General features: G+C 43.0%; 1 protein-coding gene across 5 annotated transcripts in view; it reads left to right on the top strand.

The window, feature by feature from the left end:
- PACS1 (phosphofurin acidic cluster sorting protein 1) overlaps positions 1 to 19,236 on the top strand; it is a 2,791,059-nt gene that overhangs the window by 564,751 nt on the left and 2,207,072 nt on the right. For all 5 annotated transcript variants that reach the window (XM_069644890.1, XM_069644889.1, XM_069644887.1 and 2 more), the window contains exon 5: positions 18,864 to 19,008. In XM_069644890.1, the coding sequence (XP_069500991.1) occupies positions 18,864 to 19,008 (145 nt within the window). The remainder of the gene's footprint in view (positions 1 to 18,863; positions 19,009 to 19,236) is intronic.

Here is a 19,236-nt window from a genome sequence, read left to right as displayed (position 1 = left end):
CAATGGAAAATGGCGACCCATTCTGGTCCTTCGAGCTTTCAACAAGACTCTGCGATGCCTGAAGTTCAAAATGCTTATGCTTCAGGAGGTCATCCGGTCTACAGCGGGGGGATTTTCTGGCGTCTTTGGACTTACAAGACGCATATTTCCACATACCCATGCTTCGACGACACTGAAAATTCCTGAGGTTCGTGGTGGGTCATTACCAGTTCAAGGTGCTTCCATTCGGCCTGAAATAGTCTTCCAGGACGCTTACAAAATGTTTAGCTCCGGTGGCAGCATGGCTATGAAGAAAAGGTCATCACGTCTACCCTTACCTGGACGACTGGCTAATAAGGGGCTCGTCTCCAGCAGTGGCGCAAGCAAGCCTAGAGGCCACCAGGCAACTGCTACAGAAGTTAGGCTTTGCAATCAACTTCGAAAAATCCTTTCTGGCTCCCTCAAGGAGCTTGGTGTTTTTGGGCGCGAAGTTCCAGGCTCAATCAGGACTAGTGAAACCCTCCTTAGAGAGAGATAAACTCAAACAAAAAGCAGAGGAGTGGAAAACTGGCACCAGGGTGTCAGTCAGAAGATACATGTCGCTGCTAGGAGCCATGGCGTCATGTATTCCGCTAGTGAACAACTGTTGTCTCTTCATGAGACCGATACAGGAATTTTTGGCAGACCAATGGTCTCAAAGTCGCAGATTGTGGTCCGACAGGTTCATGATCAGCAGCAAGCTTCTAGAAGCGCTTCAGTGGTGGTAACTCTCAGACAATCTGATAAGAGGGATGCCTCTGCTGGAACCGGAATTTCAATCAACAGTTGTGACGGATGCATCTCAAACAGGATGGGGAGCCCATCTGGGATCTCTACAAGTTCAAGGCCAATGGTCCCCAGGAGAGTCGACCCTTCACATCAATGCGCTGGAACTAAGAGCGGTACGTTGGGCTCTGAAGTAATTTTTGCCGCGCATACGGGTATCAGTAGTGAAAATATTAACGGACAATACAACCACGATGTTCTACCTCAGGAAACAACGGGGCACTCGTTCCAGAACGCTCTCGAGGGAAGCTCAGGAAATATGGCATTGGGCTCTCGAACAAGAAATAAGCATAGTGGCGTACCATCTACCATGGCTGAACAATGTACAGGCAGACTCTCAGCAGAGAGAAGAACCAACTCCATGAGTGGGAGCTGAATGATCAACAAGTGTCGAGCATCTTCAGGAAATGGGGTCGTCCTTCTCTGGATCCTTTCGCAACCCAGGAGAACAAGAAGTGCAAGCAATTTGCCAGCAGATGGCCAAAGTCCAACTCTCTGGGGAATGGGTTCTCCTTCCCGTGGACGCGCAAGTTCGCGCATGCGTTCCCTCCGTTTCCGTTCATTCGACGGACACTGCAGTGGATTCACAAATATCCACGCTTTATGATTCTAATTGCTCCTCACTGGGCGAGACGGTCGTGGTTTTTGGACCTGCTCCAGCTATCTGTGGCAGAGCCAGTGAGATTTGAAGAGACGCCGGACCTTCTATTCCAAGACAAGGGAGCGATTTGGCATAACGACTCGGGCCCCCTCAGCCTGACAGCTTGGCTCCTGACTTTTAGAGGCGGCGAGGGCTCCGTCCACGAATATTTCATATGCATGTAAGTGGAAAAGATTCTGTGTGTGGTGTAGGGATCAACCGGGGGTGGACCCGTTAAACATCTCGTCAGAGCAAGTTCTGCCTTATTTGCTACACTTGTCGAAAAAAGGGTTGTCTTTCTCCTCCATAAAGGTTCACTTGGCAGCCATTTCAGGATTTACTCAAAAAAGGCACTCGACTCCGTTGTTCAGTGATCGACTAGTCAAGCATTTCCTAAGAGGAATATTTTGGACTTTTCCTCTGGCCAAAAAGTTCCCTCCTAGTTGGAGTCTGAATCTGGTGCTGTCAGGGTTAATGAAGGCTCCTTTTGAGCCTATGTCGTCGTCACCCCTCAAATTTTGGTCGTGGAAAATGGCCTTTTTGGTAGCCATTACTTCAGCAAGAAGACCCATACTTATGTTTCTTCAAGGACAAGGTGGTGTTGGCAACTAACCCTCATTTTATACCAAAGGTTCCAACTACGTTCCACAACCACTCTTCGATTGTGCTACCAGCATTTCTTTGCAGAAAAAGCTCTCCATACGTTGGACATCAAAAGAGCATTGAAGTTTTATCTGAGTCGAACTCAAGATTTCAGGCGTACGAGACAACTGTTTGTGGGAATAGTTTCTTACCTGTAACTCCATTTCTCCAGCGTTGGTATCTTTCATGGATTCACATGCGCCCGCTGGCCTCCCCTGAATGCAAAAGTGATATGCCCCTACTTTGGGGGTTAAAATCTGAAGGGAGCCGCGGGGGCGGGGCTATTTATACCTTATGTCCTATTGGGTCCTGCGTAAGCGGCCCAAAAGGACGTCGATAGGACAGAAAAGTGTTGAATTTTTTCCGGGGGGGAAAACGTTTTAAAAAATATACAGAGATTCCCAGCCTGACGACAGGGAATATTCTAAGCATGTAAATCCATGAAAGATAGCAACGCTGGAGAAATGGAGTTACAGGTAAGCAACTACTCCCTTTTGTGAAACACTACAAAAAATATATGCTTTCCTAACTGCAAGAGTCTGGGGAATGTAGCGGAGCATTGTTTTTCTCAAAATTCATAGAAGCCATTGCCGTTCCAAGCCAACCATGTCCACCACATACCTTTTTTCGGTCATTTTCCCATTTTTTCCCCAAACTATGGCATTTTCCCTCCACCTAGTTGTAGCCTGACCTGCACAAATCACCCCTTCCTAAACTTGGAATTTTGTCTACTTTTCAGAAATATATGCCTTTCTGTCCTCCAATTCGGCTTTCCTACCCTTTCTTCCATTCCGTCCATACATGTCCAATTGGCAAAAATGGCCAAAATAGCCTACCTCTCACAAAACGGTTGATAACCACACACATCAAAATAAATGTTTTTAGTTTCCACTCAGCCTGTTCTTGAAAGCCAAGAAATTGGGGAATTCAGTACAGCAAACCATTTGTTCCTAGCTCTTACAAGGAAAAAAACGCTGTCTGTGTAAATCATTTTATTGGCATTTTTTGAAAAAACACAAAATATTCACACTTTTTGGTTATTTTCCCTCACCGCCCTACAGCAACCTAGGATTCCTGGGTGGCGTTACGACCGCCTACATGTGGGGGGAAAAAAGGGGCCAAATTTGGCCGCGATATCTTGTGTAACAAAAAAGTTACAAGGCATTGAATGGCGACATACCGAAATCACCAAAAAAGGCCTTGGCACTGGGGGGGGAAAACCCATGGCACTTAAAGGGTTAAACGTAAATGCACTGTATTTCTGGCTTTCTACACTTAAGAAATACCCATTGCCTAGATCAAGGTTGGTTTTATATTTACATCTGTGTAAATTGGCTAGAAATCCAGAACTGCGTTGGTTCTCCGACTGCCTCCGTCTTACAATGTGCATTCAAAATTTGAAAATCCACAATAAAGCGGTAGGTGCCATCAGATTTTAAAACTGGGAGCACTGGACTGTTATGTGGGCTAGCTTGCTTTATGACTACCCCATGGTCCATTAGCCTACTATGGTTTGCATGTGGGCAACTGCCTGTGGTTTAACTGGATACTGCCTTTGTGGCCGGGGTGGTTTTAGTACTGGAATCACATGCGCTGGACATTCCTTATCATGCCCTCCATGATTTTTAAACGGCTGCATCGCTGCCAGTGCTGACCATTTTCTTGCATAATTTTGCATTTGATCCCCACTTACTTTGTTTGAAAAAGAATGCATTACCACTTCCTCACCCATTGGTGCTTGCCTTACATGCAATGGTGGCCAATCTTGAAATGGTAACAGCCCTTTGAATTGAATGTGTAACTGTGGCCAAAATAGTGCTTCAATCTTTTTGGAATGTTCGCCTTCTAGCTGAATGGCTACAAAATACACTTAATTATGTGCCAATGTCTGCCCAGTGGGTGTAGTGATCTGTGCATTCATGTGTGTGCTCCAATAGTGCCTTGTGGCTGCATCCAAATATGGAAATGTCAGACCCAGAGTCTAATAGGACCACGATCCAATTTGTGTGTGGCTTATTCTTGGGGACGATGCGATGGGTGCTTGGACTCTGCATTCTGTGAAACCTCTAGGGCTGCTAGGGCTGCCGTGTGTTTGTTTTTTTTTTTTTTTTTTCAACCATCACTTCCTTCCCCTCAGTCTTAGAACGGTCTGGCGTCCGTGCCTGTTGGTAAGGAGATGGATTCTCGTCAGTGCCATACTTCTGTGGACTTCATGTGTTTCCTATCTCTAAAATCATAGTCAGTAGGCCTGAAATGGGACTGTCCGCCAGCCTTAGCCCATGAATGCCTACCCTTGTGGTTCCTTGCCACTGTGTGGCCTGCCTATCTACTGTAGTTCTCTCATTTTTAGGCCCATACTCGGGATATTTTTCTTCCTCTATGGGCAATAATTGCAGCCTCTGTGGTTTGTTGCCTTTTTTAGCATGTAACGATCCTCGTCCTTTTGAGGGCCTTCCTTCGTGGTGTGCTTCTTTATCTGGCTTAAGATCCTTGTTACCCTTTTTCTGTGTCTCTGCAGGTCTTCTACCCAAGTTATCCTTGCCTAGCGATTGATAGGTGGATGGCACTGTCCCCAAATTGCTCCCTTTTTTCTTGCTAATTCAATTGGGACAATTTCCTATGGACCTCTAACTTTGCAGGCTCTCCTTTTAATAAAGGTAGGATTATGCTCTCAACCATTTGATAATTGTTAGACACTATAGACCGGCCTAAATTCATGGCTGCGGCCACGCCTTGTGTTCCCATGATGTCAGCTAGTATCAGTGCTATTGATGTGATGGACGGCGTGCCTATCCGCTGTAAATAAAGCCAGCTGTAGATTGAGATCCAGCTGTCATAGCTCACTAGAGGCGGTGTGCAGCCAGATGGAAGAAACATGGCTAGGGTCATATGTCTGTGCTGAGGAGTGACTTGTGGATAGGCGGCTTGCAATTGCCCTAATTTCTCTCAATACCACTTGGGTATGTCTTCATTCTTGGACGGACAAGATCCTAATATTATTCTCAATGTCTGTAGTTGTACACCGACCTGGTTCATAGACATAATTTCGAATACAAAATATTCGAAAGTCAAAAAGTCGGAAAAAAAACGTCGAAAAAAAAATGTCGAATTTTTTTTTAATGACGTTTTTTTTTCGAAATGGGGGGGTTCCCCCCCAACCCCCCTTTTTTTTATTTTTACCTTTTTTTTTCACAGAAACTAGAGCCCAAAAAAAATATCGAAAAAAAAAACAATTCGACATTTTTTTTTTCGACATTTTTGATTCGACTTTTTTGACTTTCGAAATTTTGTTTTCGAAATTATGACTGGACACCCCCCGACCTGCATCAAGCTATCCTTGAGGTTGCTGCGCGGGTGCTATGCCTTGCTGAGCTGCATATTGCAGCGCACTGTTGCACACTGTATCAAAGTGGGTGGCTAGCCATTAGTAGTCAGCCTGCATATAGGGACCTCCATGGTATGGAAGAAACCGGCCCAGGAATTATAGTGACAGATTGGGTGTAGCGAACAGGCCATTCCTTGCACCTATTTGTGGGTGAACTAGATTACCTCCAAACCAGTTGACATGATTTGTATGTGTTAAAGCCAATTCACGATACTGGTATGGGCGAACTGAATGAAATTGGTATTCACTGCATGACGGTGCGCTGCTCTGAGCCAATCATACAGAGCCATTCTACAATGGATGTGAATGTTGATTTCCTAGTGCGCCATCTCTTGTACGCTCTCTAACCTCTTATTTTAAAAAAGCTTTTTAGAAAAGAAACATTGCCCTGTCCTACTGTGACTGGGACATGAGGTTATTTAATTATTAGTAATGCTCTGGTAATCTCTAAGACGTCGCATCTGCACGGGTGCCATCTGACTCGATTTCCCCTGTAGGGCTTGATTTTCACCTGCTATGGAAGCAGCAATTATAACATAGCATATTGCCAGACATATGAAGAGCGTTCTTGCATAAGCTAAGAGCATGATTTACATTTGCTAATGAACAAGTACAATTAATCATTTTAAGATACCAGCTTGAGCAACATGGAGTTTATGTTGGTCTACACTAAGCTATGGTATGATAGGGGAGAGGTGTAACATACCAACGCCTACAGTCTTACAAAACACATACAATTCGACTTCCACATTTAAACTCGCTCTTTCGGGGCTCGCTGGGCTGCATGCGAATTGACCATGACGTCCTGTCAATCGGGCCTGCTCCTGCCTCTGTTCGTGCCTTCTGCTTGGGGACCTGCAATGGAGGCATCTTCCCGGCCCTCACGATTTCTTCTGCTGCGCTATGTCTGTTTACCCAGTCAGGCTGTGCCTTTTATCTTAAGACAGGCTTTTGGTCTGCCTATCACGTGTGCATTATTTCCTTTGCCTGCAAAGTTAAAGTCTAGAGCTTGAACCTGCTCCTGTGCTTTGTTTGAACACATGTTGTACCTATGTGCAAAATCAAGAGACAGGTGCTGTCCTTGACCCTTGGTTGTTCCCCTTAGAGTAAATGGGCTTCCGCTTGGGGAAAGAGCAACATGTGTGATTTGCTCCTAGCCCACTTTAAGCCTCATTATAGTAAAGGCGTTTCTGAAGAGGTCAAGAGTGACACTTGCTTTTGGACACTTTAACTGTACATGTGTATTGTGGTATTATGCTTCCTTCCTTGGCTGCTTATCAGCGAGGAAGCATCTCTTGACTTTGCTACACGCTAGTCTAAGACAGGAAGTTGCCACTTGTGTTGGGTTCCTTCTAAAAAAGGGGAAGCTCATCGCTTTTGGCCGAAGCTAAACGGCAAGTGTCTGTGTATTTGTAGATTGCAGGCACATGCGTAATTTAGTGAAGGAATTTATCAGAGGCTAGTGTCTGTTCCTGTCCCTTGAAAACAACTTTTGCATTGTGTGAGCGTGCATGCTTTCTGCTCGCCAAACATCTGTAGCTTCTCACTGTTGTTTGCTAAAAGTCGCCTGATCTGAGCCAACTTGTCTTAATAAGATTAATTAATCTGTGACAGGGCCAGGAGGACGTAGTACCCGGACCTTCTGGACATGTCCATCTGCCCTCCAATAACTCTTCCACAAAGAGAGAACCTTCTCTCGCGAGAGGAGGGTCGGGTTCTCCATCCAGAGGTCAAGACACTCAGCCTTCATGCATGGTTTCTGAGAGGCTGAGATGCAAGGATTGGTACCTCCCGGATGATGTAATGGAGATTTTGCTTTCGGCCAGAAGACCAGCAACAAAGTCCTTGTGCCGTTGCAACAAATTCTGCAGTTGGTGTAAAGACAAGAATATAGACCCTTTTCTATGCAAAACACCAGAAATGTTATCTTTTCTACTATACCTAGCCAATCTGGGGCTCCAGGTTGGAACAATTAAGGTCTATTTCGCAGCGCTATCCATCTTAAAGGGCTCGTCAGAAGAATGTTCATATTTCAAGATTCCACTGGTAACACCATTTCTAAAGGGACTCGCCAATGTGTCCCCCCGCCGACCCCCAATCTCCTTTCTAAGTTTCAATCTGGAATCTTAATCTGGTGTTAACACTTGTGTGCACCCTTTGAACCTCTACATTTATGTCCATTAAGGTTGCTAACATTTAAAACCATTCTCTTGGTAGCATTAACTTCAACCCGTACAGTGTGAATTGCAGGCACTATCATCCAAGCCACCCTTTACTATCCTCACAAGTATAGGGTTGTTCTGAGAGTTAAGCCTTCATTTTTCCCTAAACCCATTTCAGATTTTCATGTAGGACAGAAAATTGTATTGCCCACTGTCTATCCTCCACCTCACCCTGGCGAAGAGGAGGAGAGATTACACAGATTGGTTCCACGTAGAGCTCTGAGCTTTTACATATCTAGATTATCCAAACATTGTATTACTGATCAGCTTTTTATAGGCTATTCTGGTCACATTCTGGTCACAGATTGGGTCAGACTGTGACTAAGCAGACCTTATCCAGATCGATCACTCTGGCAATTTCAGAATGCTACAGGCTGGCGGGCAAGGATCTTCCTGAAGGGTTAATGGCCCAGGGGCATGGCTACCTCCTACAGCTCTGCAAAGGGGTGTACTGATTAAAAACATTTGTGAGGCAGCTACGCGGTCTACTATACACACGTTCACAAAGCATTACTGCCTTGAGTTTGCTCTCAGTTAGGATGGAAACTTGGAAAAGCTGTCATACATTCGTTTGATGGAAACCATTAATAACTAAATTATTACTCCCTCCACCACACTGCTTTGGGAGTCTATCAAATCTATTACAGATTTCGCTCCTTCAAAGCCTAGTACGGTCAAACCTGTATTTATGCGGGGAGTTTCTATTGTAAGAAAAACTTAACTGAAGCCAACAGGCGCTGCGTGTGCCATTATATACCTTCAATGACGTCATCCTCGAGACGGGGGTCCTCGGGGGACATAGAGTTGACTTAATCGACGCAAATCGCCCTCTGCCAATAATATTTTGCTGAAGCTGGATATCGAATCTCAAAGATGAGGAATAAGTGAACATCCATTCGAAAGACGGTTACCAGGCGTAAGTAATTTGTTCTTCTGACCCCCTCAGAGGAGTGTCTTAAACAAAAAAAAGAACTCAGTGACTTTGATTAGAATTATTAAGACTGGGGTTTAAAATTGCTTAATAGCAGGATTCCAGATGATGTTAATTTCCGTTCCCTCTTTGTTTCCATCCTATTCCCAGTGTACAGATTTCACCTAGTGACTCTTGATCACTCTACCTCAATTCCATCCTTGGTATTGGGTGGAGTTGAGGACCACTGTTGAAACTGTGGTTAGTAAAGTGAGCCATCTTCTCTCTTGGTCCATCAAGAATGTAAACTAACTGACCAAATGCTTCAGATGTTCATAATTTTAGGAACTTTGCTAACATTAACCCAAGTAATTTTTCGTCTTGGGCCAATAGGTTATCTGGCACCTGGGCGTCGGTATTAAGGCCTTCACTTTCTTATTGGGTGCTTTTTCATATTGATCATTGTGCTGTGGCAATTGCCCAGTGGAAGCGATGGCTTTGGGGGCAGCTGAGAATTGTAGCATCGTCGTATTTCAGTAGGGAAAATTACAAATTGTAGAGGGCCAGGAAACTGAAAAAAAGGCTACAAGATCTGGCTTAGTTTATAAACAGCAGGGAAGCACTCTTGAATCATCACAAATGCTGGAAGGTATGGGAACAAAAGCACCTTAGAGTTGAAGTCATTGATAAGCCAATATGGTTTGAAATATGATCTCGAAAAGGTAAATCCGATTGGTGCGGAAGAATGGGAATCTTAGATTACTCAAGATTTTGGTAAATCTCAAAGGTCGAATGTTAACCTGTGTTCAGGATCATTACCAATTTGGAAAGCATTTTTCTCTTTTGATATTCGAAACGGCATTGAACTCCAAACCTTCTAGGCCATAGGTACTGAAGGGCTTGGCAGTGTGTTTTTTCATTTTTTAAACAATGTGATTTAGTCCTTCCTGCTGTTTAGTGTATTCATTAAAATAATTGGAATTGCCATACTTCCCCCATGCTTGGTCATAATCTTTTGTTCCTCTGTGGCAGGGTCAGATACCTGACCTTGTCAAGAGGGGTTGGGGACCCCTCTCCACACTAGGCAGGAGGCCCATAATTGGGTTTCGAAGAGCCAGTCATGCCCTAGAGGCGAGGTGTGGGAGTTGGAGGCTACAGTCCCTGTTCCTTCTACATGTGCGTGACTGAATGACAGTACCACTGCCTCTTGCTCCATACCAGTTTTGCACAATGCTTGCCAGTGTCTACACTTTTTTTTTTTTTTTTTTTTTTTTTTGTAGGACCACGCATGCCGAGATGCTTACAGGGTTTGACATTCAGATTGAATGTGCAGGAGCTAATCCCAGCTACCACTGGAGAACCAAGATTGAGTAACTCTGCTCACCGCAGATCTCATTTCCACAGGAGAGGCACACTTTAATTCTTTACCGATTATTTATGGTCCATTAAGTTTAAATGTGTAATTCTTCTTTATTAGCATTCTCAAATACTCAGTTAATGTTGCATAAATAGGTTTGCAAGGCACCAGTTGGCCTGGGGAGCCAATTGTAGCTCCCGGTAGTTTTTGTTTTTAAGGTAATCAGGCCCTCCTAGACCAGAAGCAGGAGCTTAATAGCTCCCAGAAATTTCAAAACCTGTGCTTAGCGAGGAAAACACTAACTGGCAACTCACCGGGGAGAGAGGAGGTGGTGGAGTGGCTGAGGAACACCATACATTTCAGAACAGCTTTCCAGACATCACCCATCAGGATATGAATGCTAAAAAGGACTTTGTTTACAGTGGGCCGCCATGTCAAAGCACCGACGGTCTCATGTACGAATAAGGGGTAGTACTTTACCTGTTTGTCTTCTAATAATTCTAATCATGGTTCCCCAGCCCCTGGGGAAAAAGAAGCCTGTGGTTTCCCCTTGGGGAACGAGCTGACGGAGGAAACCAATGGAGGGGGCAGAGGGAGGATGAAGGGGTGCAAAGAGATAAGGCCTGTGTGGGTTGTTTGGGTGGGCTCAAGGGAGAACGACGACCACCAAGAGACCAGCCGGAGGTAGGACTGTGCAGTAGAGCGTGGAGAATTCTAAAGCATGTGTGCACATTGATGTATTGGTTGCTGAGAGAACATGGTGCTTAGGTGTGAAAGTGCGTGCAAGGTGAGTACATGAGAATAACTGTGTAGGGGGTGTAATTGAGTGGTTGAGAAGGGTGTAGTGGAGGGCGGTGTGCAGTGGGAGGTGGAGGATAGGGTGCAGTGGGAGGAGGGTGGTGTGTAGTGGTGGGAGGATTGCAGAGGGTGATATGCAGTGGGAGAGGAGGAGGGTGATGTGCAGTGGGAGAGAAGGGGATTTTGCAGTGGGAGGATAAGGCGAGTGCAGTGAGGAGTGGAGGTGGAGGGCAGTGTACAGAGACAGGTGAAGGAGGAGGGCAGGATGCAGTGGGAGGAGGAGGGCAGAGTGCAGCGAGGAGAGTTCATTGGGTTGACGCGAGGGGATTGCAGTAGGAGGGAGCAGAGGGGAGTGAAGTTGGGGGGAATGCAGTGGGGGAAAGAGGGGAAGTTCAGTAGAGAGAAGAGTGGGTGGACAAGGGGGATACCGTAGGAGGGGAGGTAGTGCTTTGGTTGGAGGGTGGAGTAGTTATTGGGAGGAGGTGGTGGAGTAGAGCAGTGGAGGGAGTAGTGCATTGGGTGGAGGAGTGTGGAGTAGTGCATTGGGAGAAAAGTGGCATGGCAGGAGTGTAGGGTAGTGCGAGAAGAGTGGTTTATAGTCATAATGTCGACAACAAAAATGTCGCAAAAAAAATGTCGACTTTTTTTTCAATGCATTTTTTTTTTAAATGGGGGGGGTTCCCCCCCAACCCCTCTTTTTTTAATTTTTTTTAACATTTTTCCTTTTTTTTTAACTCCCGAACCCCTAAAATAAATATATAATTAAAAAAAACGAAAGCCGACATTTTTTTTTTCGACATTTTTTTGTCGACATTTTTGTCTGTCGACATTTTTTTTTCGATATTATGACTGTCGACCGAGTAGAGTGTATGGTTGTGGTGGAGAGGACAGTGGGAGAAGGTTAAAGGGGTGGGAGGAGAATTTATTGGCAGTAGAGTCGTAGGGCTCTGCAGGGAATACAGTAGGGAATATGATCTGAGGGTGCAGATAGTGTTGAGGGACAGATGAGGTACTGTGGGGATAGCTAGAGACTGGGAGGAATAGTAGGGAGGAGAGTTGGAAGAAGGGCAAAGGAGACAGGAGGTCAGCACAAGGAGTGCCAAGGGCATGAGGGAAAGGGCAACTGGATCCTGACCTTTGCCATTTTCCCTAATTTATTATGGTTTTGGAGGTTAGATTAGAGCTTCTAGATCCCTGCTTGTTCTGGTTGCAAGGAAAGCTTTGGAAGCCAACTCTTGTCCTTCCTCGTGGGTTTCGCATTCAGATAATGCAAGCATTATTGTCTACCTTGTCGAATCACAAAAGGCTCAGGGAATTTGTGTCTAAACTTGGTCTATTATTGGTACAATCAAACAATAGTCATAGGCGCCCCTCTGTGAGAACGAACATGGCTAAATGACCTGTTCTTTGGGAAGGTACCCACTCGAGAGTCCGCAGCCACACTTTAGCTCACTGTACCTTTCACAGAAGGGGAAATAACCATTTACATATCAGTCTTTGTCCCGCCCACATGGGCAGTCAAGCACCGAAATGCTATGGCAATTCTCTTCTGAACAAGAGTACCAACAGCAAACCCAGATACGTCTTTCAGCCTTGTTGGGCTTCATCAGTGAGGTGGAGCTGTGCCTCTCTGGACACACTGAACAAGGGGTCCACGTCTGCACGACCCTGGGAAACTTAGGGTGACTAAACCTGGGTCCTTTAAACAATCAAAATAGTCGTAGGCGCCCCTCGGCGACTTTGTTTTAGTCACCCTAAATTTCCTAGGGTCATCCAGATGTGGACCCCTTTTTCACTGTGCTCAGAGATGCACAACTCCACCTCACTGAGGAGGCTGAACAAGGCTGAAACCTGTTTCGAATGGATTGTGTCCTTCCAGGTATTCCTTATGTTATGATATTTCCAATATCCAGCTTACCTTCTTCAATTCTTCCCGCAGAGGGCGCTGCGTGTCAATGCATGTCGACTCGATGTCCCTCGGAGGCCTCAGTCTCGACGTCACCGAAGTAATATATCGTCCGATGTATGTCTTTCCGACAGAGCCGTCTATGGGGACTTATGGATCCTACCTGCCGCAAATTTACCTCTGCGCTCTCTCAGGGCTTTCGATGTCATGAACAGGCAGACTTCACACTCAGGATGAACGGATCCCAGGCACCACAAGCATATTCTGTGGGGGTCCGTAACGGACATCTTCGACCCGCAGTCACAGCATTTCTTAAACCCTGATGTTTGTAACTTCCCATGCAAGAATAAGGTTAATATTTATTTCGATTTATTCAAATAGAAACCTTGCAAATTGTAGGTAGTAGACAGAGTATTTTTCATGTAAATGGGTACCGAAGGAAGCGTGAACAGTCATGCATGGAAACTTTGAAACGCCTTTTATTGTATATGTATTGAGACTGAACCATTGTGACAGACTGTTTTGAAGGTGTGTCTGAGCTAGACTTTTTAAAGCCTGGCCAGTTTTGGTAAATAATAAATTGGAGGCAAATATTGGTGAGTTTAGTGATTTTTTTTTTTTAAAATTTTAAATTCCTTGATAATAGTAAGATATTGCTGGAAACCTAGATTATGTAATTTATTATGAGTGTTTTGGGATTCTTTGAAAGGTTTTCAGTTTATTCTGTTTTGTCTTAATGTCTTTAATGTAATTCATACACTTAAACGAATAATTGGTGGTGTTTTTTTGTCTTCTGTGAAATGGTTATCTGTAATCCAAAGCACACATTAATGAACAAAAAGAACATTTAAAAAAAATAACACCATTGAAATATTTGCTGCAACAAAACTGTTAGGTTATAGAATGTTACTTCAGCCGACATAATGTAATACCTAGCACACAAAACATGACATGTTCTTGCATTCACAGAGGTATTATTTCTTATACTACTGGTTCAAAGGTGATTCTGCAGATACACAGCTTGGTGGTCTCTTTTGGTCGGGAGGGCGATGTAAGTCCTGAAGGATGAGGGGCTGTAGGGAAAAGATTCATCATGGGTTCTAAATGCTGTCTCAAGAACCTGATGCCACTGAGGACTCTCAGTCCTTCCTAGTTTCCATTTTCAACAGGCTGTCTATGCAGTCAGGCCTGCATTTTGCCAAGGGGCGTTTAGATTGAGGTCAATGTTTTTGGGGCAGATGTGCCTCCCCTAACGAGTATTCACTGTAGGCTTCTCTACACTTAGTGACAGAATGGAGAATCCTTACTGATTTCGCTCTTAAAGTATGGCCTTTCAGGTCCTCCTTAGGTTTTACACTGCCTCCGCTCCAGGAGATTAAGTTGCTGACAGCAGACGCTCCAACTTTAAGATGCATATTATGTTACCTAACCTATACCTGCACTAGGTAGACTGATTTTTCTACTCCAAATCATCAAAGGATACAACTGGCTAATCTGCCACATATTGCATGTCATTGAGAGATTTCTCACACTCCTGTACCACAACTTGTGGAAGGTTCGCTTATAGCAAACATTTTAGACCATAGGATTTTCCATTTTCTTAAATGCAACAGAGTAGCAAAATACACCACTGTAGCATGTCGGCAAACTCACCCTGGTGACGGAAGCATTGTAAAAGTTGGAACTCTTGAGTGCCCTCAGATCTTCAGTCAGGATGGGGTGAAAAGTTGAGCACAACATCCAAATCTCTGGAAGATGCCAACAATGAAGCACCATACCGCGCTCAAAACCTAAGCACTTCACAAAGGTCAGAGTGGTCCAACAGTAGGACTTGAAATACAAAATCAGTTAGCAGGTGTTCTTTCTCTCAAATTTTATAGGGAGGAGCCAATGACTGAGTAGACGGAGGAAGAGCATTCCAGTGCTTAGGAGAGAGGAGGGAAAAGGAGTGGAAATGAGAGGAAGCACAAGGAGGATGTGGGACAGCTAAAAGAAAAGAACTGGGAGTGAAGTCAGCGAGAGAGACTAGAAAGAGACAAGGAAGCAAGAAAGGAAGGTGTGAGACCGTAGCTCCATTTGAATACCAAGCAAAGAAATGAAAACAGAAGTCTGGCTTCAAAATTCAGCCACCAAAGAGTGCATAGCAGTGGCAATAGTCAAAGGGGAAAGGTTGCAAAGGACACAGATCGAAGAATGATTGATTATATAATCATGATAATTATTTTAAGGTTGTGCGATACGAGACTCCATTAATTGTAAAAGTTGTTTTGTGGTCTATGCCATAATCTCTGTCTGTGACAAATTATACATTGGCAGCACCATTCGCCAATTGAGAATTAGGATAAGAGAACACCTTGCAAGTCTCAAGATGTGTGAACCCAAATCTCCGTTAGCTTTACATTGGCAAATTTGAACATCATCTCAACAACAAAGCTGATCTTCGATTTATTGGACTCATGAAAGTGCAAAGGGGGAAAATAGGAGGCAATTTTCAATTAAAAGTTAGACAAATGGAGGCGAAACTAATTTGTTTTTTACAATGCACCACCAGAGGTTTAAATACGGATCACGAGATGAATGTGTTTCTATAGCATGTGATTTGTGATGTCTGCCTGTGAGCGGACTGATCTTGCGCCTTTCTACACCAACAAACCAGTCTGTTGTTCTGGGGGCCTCTTGCAATGAATCTTTGTAGAATAAAGAACATCATAGTCAGTCTTTCATGGAACACCACATGGTTCTTCTACTAATTAGGTATTGCACTACCTCATTCAACATCAGGCATGATAATTATGATTATTGGCATGTTACTTAACATTTGGCAGTATTTCTGACACTTGCCAGTAATATTTAATTTGCATGGACCATACTTCACAATTTTCTTTACAATTAGAATCCATTGTTACAATCTAGCGATTTGTCCCATCTGGTATCAGTTGTTCACATATTGATCCCTTTTAAGTGATATATATATATATATATATATATATATATATATATATATATATATATATATATATATATATATATATATATGATCGTTGTTTACTGAAAACTCCGGATTTTTGCTTGAATTTTTTTTTTTCTTTTCTAGTGTTCAGGTAATTTATGATCATGTCAAATCATCAGCTTTCTAACTTATTTTTTTCGTTTCAAAATGGCTGGCTTTGTCTACTCTGACATCATACACAATTGCATATGACGTAATGATGCCGCTAAACGTCACTTCTGTGACGTTCACGGATGAATATGTTAGTAGATTGGTGCTGCGCACTTTGTGCTTGACTGCGAGTTGGGATTTGTACCTCGTATATGCTTGTGCGCCTGATTTACAGGTAAGGAAGTATTGTATGAGGAATTGTATTGATATCTGTGCATACTGGCTCCTAGTCAACAGTGCCTAGCAGTGGATGGATTAGATATTTTATCACTAAAGCCTTTATCTTCTGGACTTCTTTTAGGGTATATATTGTCTTCTACAAATCTATTGCATTTGATATATAAAGGCTTTTGTTATTGGCACCGTCGCCATGCTGTGACTCCTACTATCACTCATTGATTCTCAGGTATGAACTCTCAATGCAGATTTTTCTTTATGATGAAATCTTGATTTTAATGTAGACCGGGTGGTTTATGGGACCTATTTGAATTTTTCCCTATAGGGCATTTGGCAAGTCATACAATTGGTTACTTGGATTTTGCCAATATATAATTTGTGGATAACTAATCAGTGAGAGATAATCTTGTTCGTTCAGGTACATTGTTCTTCTTCATTTTTTCTTTCACAAGTGGAATTTCAAGTATTTGCCTTAGCTTGCTAATGATTGCATTTTTTTAACCGCGTTTTGGCAGAACCTCAGGTGTACTGCAATCAATAAATCTTTGGGTAAAACTGATTTGGAAACAAATCCTGTTTGTATTAGAATTGATCATTGGGTGGATAATCAAGTTCTGTAACTCCATCACAGAGTGCTCTACATTCAATTCTCATTCTTGTATTGCACATTGGATATTCATATATTTTCCTCTCACCGGGGCAGTCTCTGTTAGGTTTGTTGGTGAACCTTGGTGTTGGGTCCCGTTTGCCCACATGTGGCACCATAACCATCTCATCCTATATGTAGGTTTACTTATCATTGCCTTTACTAATGTATTAGTTTGCATTTGAATTGGAGGGTTGAAGTTATCTTTTAAATTATTGCTCTAGATCAGGTTGGTCATGGTGTGTCCTAATTTTTCTTTCTTTCATGATTTATTTCGACAATTTCTGAACAGCATCGAATTAACTGTTTTCCTGCCCTCAATCTGAAATGTGGTATGGTTTTCTGATTTTTCAATGTATTCATCTAACTATACATCCATTTTGAGTATTATTTACCCATGTGCTTTTGTAATTTTATCCGTTCAATTTGTTTTGGTATAACAACTATCTCATTGTGGTATTGTACTTAATTTGGGCAATATTTTGTTCCTACACAATACTGTTGTGTATATCAACCTGTGATAATTCATCCTTGAAAACGACCAGTGTGTCGAAACACGCCTCGGCTGTTCGCAACTTGAATTAAAATATACATGTTTCTCAAAATCCAGTGATTGACATGGATTTTGCATTATTACTGGTGTCAAGCGCGCTTCACCATCCCATACCCTAAATCCTTACATTTATATTTTAAGGTTCATTGCATGGTAAACCTTCACACACACTCTAGCTTCATCAGTGCGGTGTACTGCTTGTGTGTCTGAGGTGAGTTGTGTGACCAATGTTATGAGTTTTCATTTTAAACTGACCCAATTACCAGCATTGTGGTCCAACAGTGCTGAGGCTTGTCTGAAGACTGGCCTATTTTGCTATATAAATACTATATGAAAACCAAGCAGAGCAAAGGGGGGACAAGGTGAAACACAAGAAAGGTGTATACGGGTAAGAAAGGGAATGAGGGTAGGGATGGTGTATATTTTAGTTTGTATGCCTCTAGAGCCATAGTAGCATGATCAAAGCATTGCGTTAACCAGAAAAGGGCATATGCGTAATACTCCTGTGAACATGCATATACCCAGCTTTGCAGTTTCTAGTATTTATTTATGTGTGTCTTGGTTCAAAGAAATGTTCACAATAGAACCACATGTTCAATGTTATACTGCAAGAAACATTGAATTAATATCCAAGCAGTAATAGTCACAATCCCTAAATAATTATAAATCATGTTAAAAAGTAACTATTTAATAATCATTTTAAAAGGTCCTAAACATTATTCATATAAACTAGCACAATCCATTCTCCTCCAGTCTCAACAAAGCACTAACTCTTAATCAAATTTTTAAAAAGTCCATATTTAGTTTACTATTCCTCACCAACAAATATCTTTTCCAGAAAATCTTTGTTTTAATTTCATCTAGATCATGGGGATTTACAGGGAAGTATTGAAATGAGCGAGTGGTTGCATGATAGATGTGGGTTGTGCACTAGCATACCCTTTAAACGTGGAGGCTTGTTTACCTGTTAAGTGTTTCTGTAGCCTGACAGATCCCCGGAAGTTAAGTTTGATGGCACAGAAGGCTCTCTGAATTGACTAAGATTAGCTTGGACAGGCAAATGAAAACTTGGATATGCGAGCTGTCCCTTAGAGTGGCAGACATACTGCAGAAACGGTATAATTATTGTATAACGCGCTTAATACCATTGAGTGGTTTCCAAGTGCAGGATCAGGATTCAAACCTGTGTTGTGCTGTGTTGTCTTTCTTCCAAGACAAATGTGTTGCCCCTGAGCTATCCTTCCTCCCCTATAGTTCAAGAGACTGGTGTAATGTTCTGTTAATGCATTGTCTGGGAAAACAGTCTCCGCACTGCTCATGGTTTTGTGTGTTTTACATGATGGTCACTACATAAGGCTATGATGTGCTTGTTACTTGTATAGTTCTTTATGCCACAGTAAGGCCACTTCACAATACTAAAGATGGGGTGAGTGGAGGGAGTCCTTGAGGCTGCACTCCAACAGTGTAAACGCCAGTGCACTCAAAGGTATTCAATGGAGGTGAACACCAAGATTATTTTTGGAGTAAGTAAGGAGTACAATTATGTTCATTCTTAATAGAGTAATACGCTATTGCTGTACTTCATTTTCATAACTATGTAAATATATTTTGATAATGTCAGTGAGGAAAACTAGAAGTGCTTACTGTTCTCATTTGTTTTCAGGTTTTGCAGCACCCCAGTGAGGGACCCCAAGTGTTGGGTTTGCATAGTAATGTTAAAGATGTCGCTGTTCCAGTTGCAGAGATTAAAATTCTTTCCCTGTCTAGCCAACCAATCGACCACGAAGGTCCAAAGTCAAAGATGTCAGGTAAGCGTGATGTGCTGGCATTTAAAGGGAATCTTGGCCACCACTGTTTGCTTCTTGCAAGTGACTCCATGAGTTGGGTTGTAGCAAGTTCATGCTATGTGTTACAGACCTCTATATTCCAACCATTTGTAAATGATTAACAAGGCTTGGGATCTGTGACGAATCCCGAGATGTCCTTTCTCCCCGAATTGAAGCCCCTTCCCATGAGGCCAGGGAGGTGAGGCTGCT

This window comes from Ambystoma mexicanum, chromosome 2p (assembly GCF_040938575.1).
Source record: "Ambystoma mexicanum isolate Mex_15411 chromosome 2p, UKY_AmexF1_1, whole genome shotgun sequence".
In the NCBI taxonomy this organism is placed as follows: Eukaryota; Metazoa; Chordata; class Amphibia; order Caudata; family Ambystomatidae; genus Ambystoma; species Ambystoma mexicanum.
This window is presented reverse-complemented; position numbering and strand designations above follow the sequence as displayed.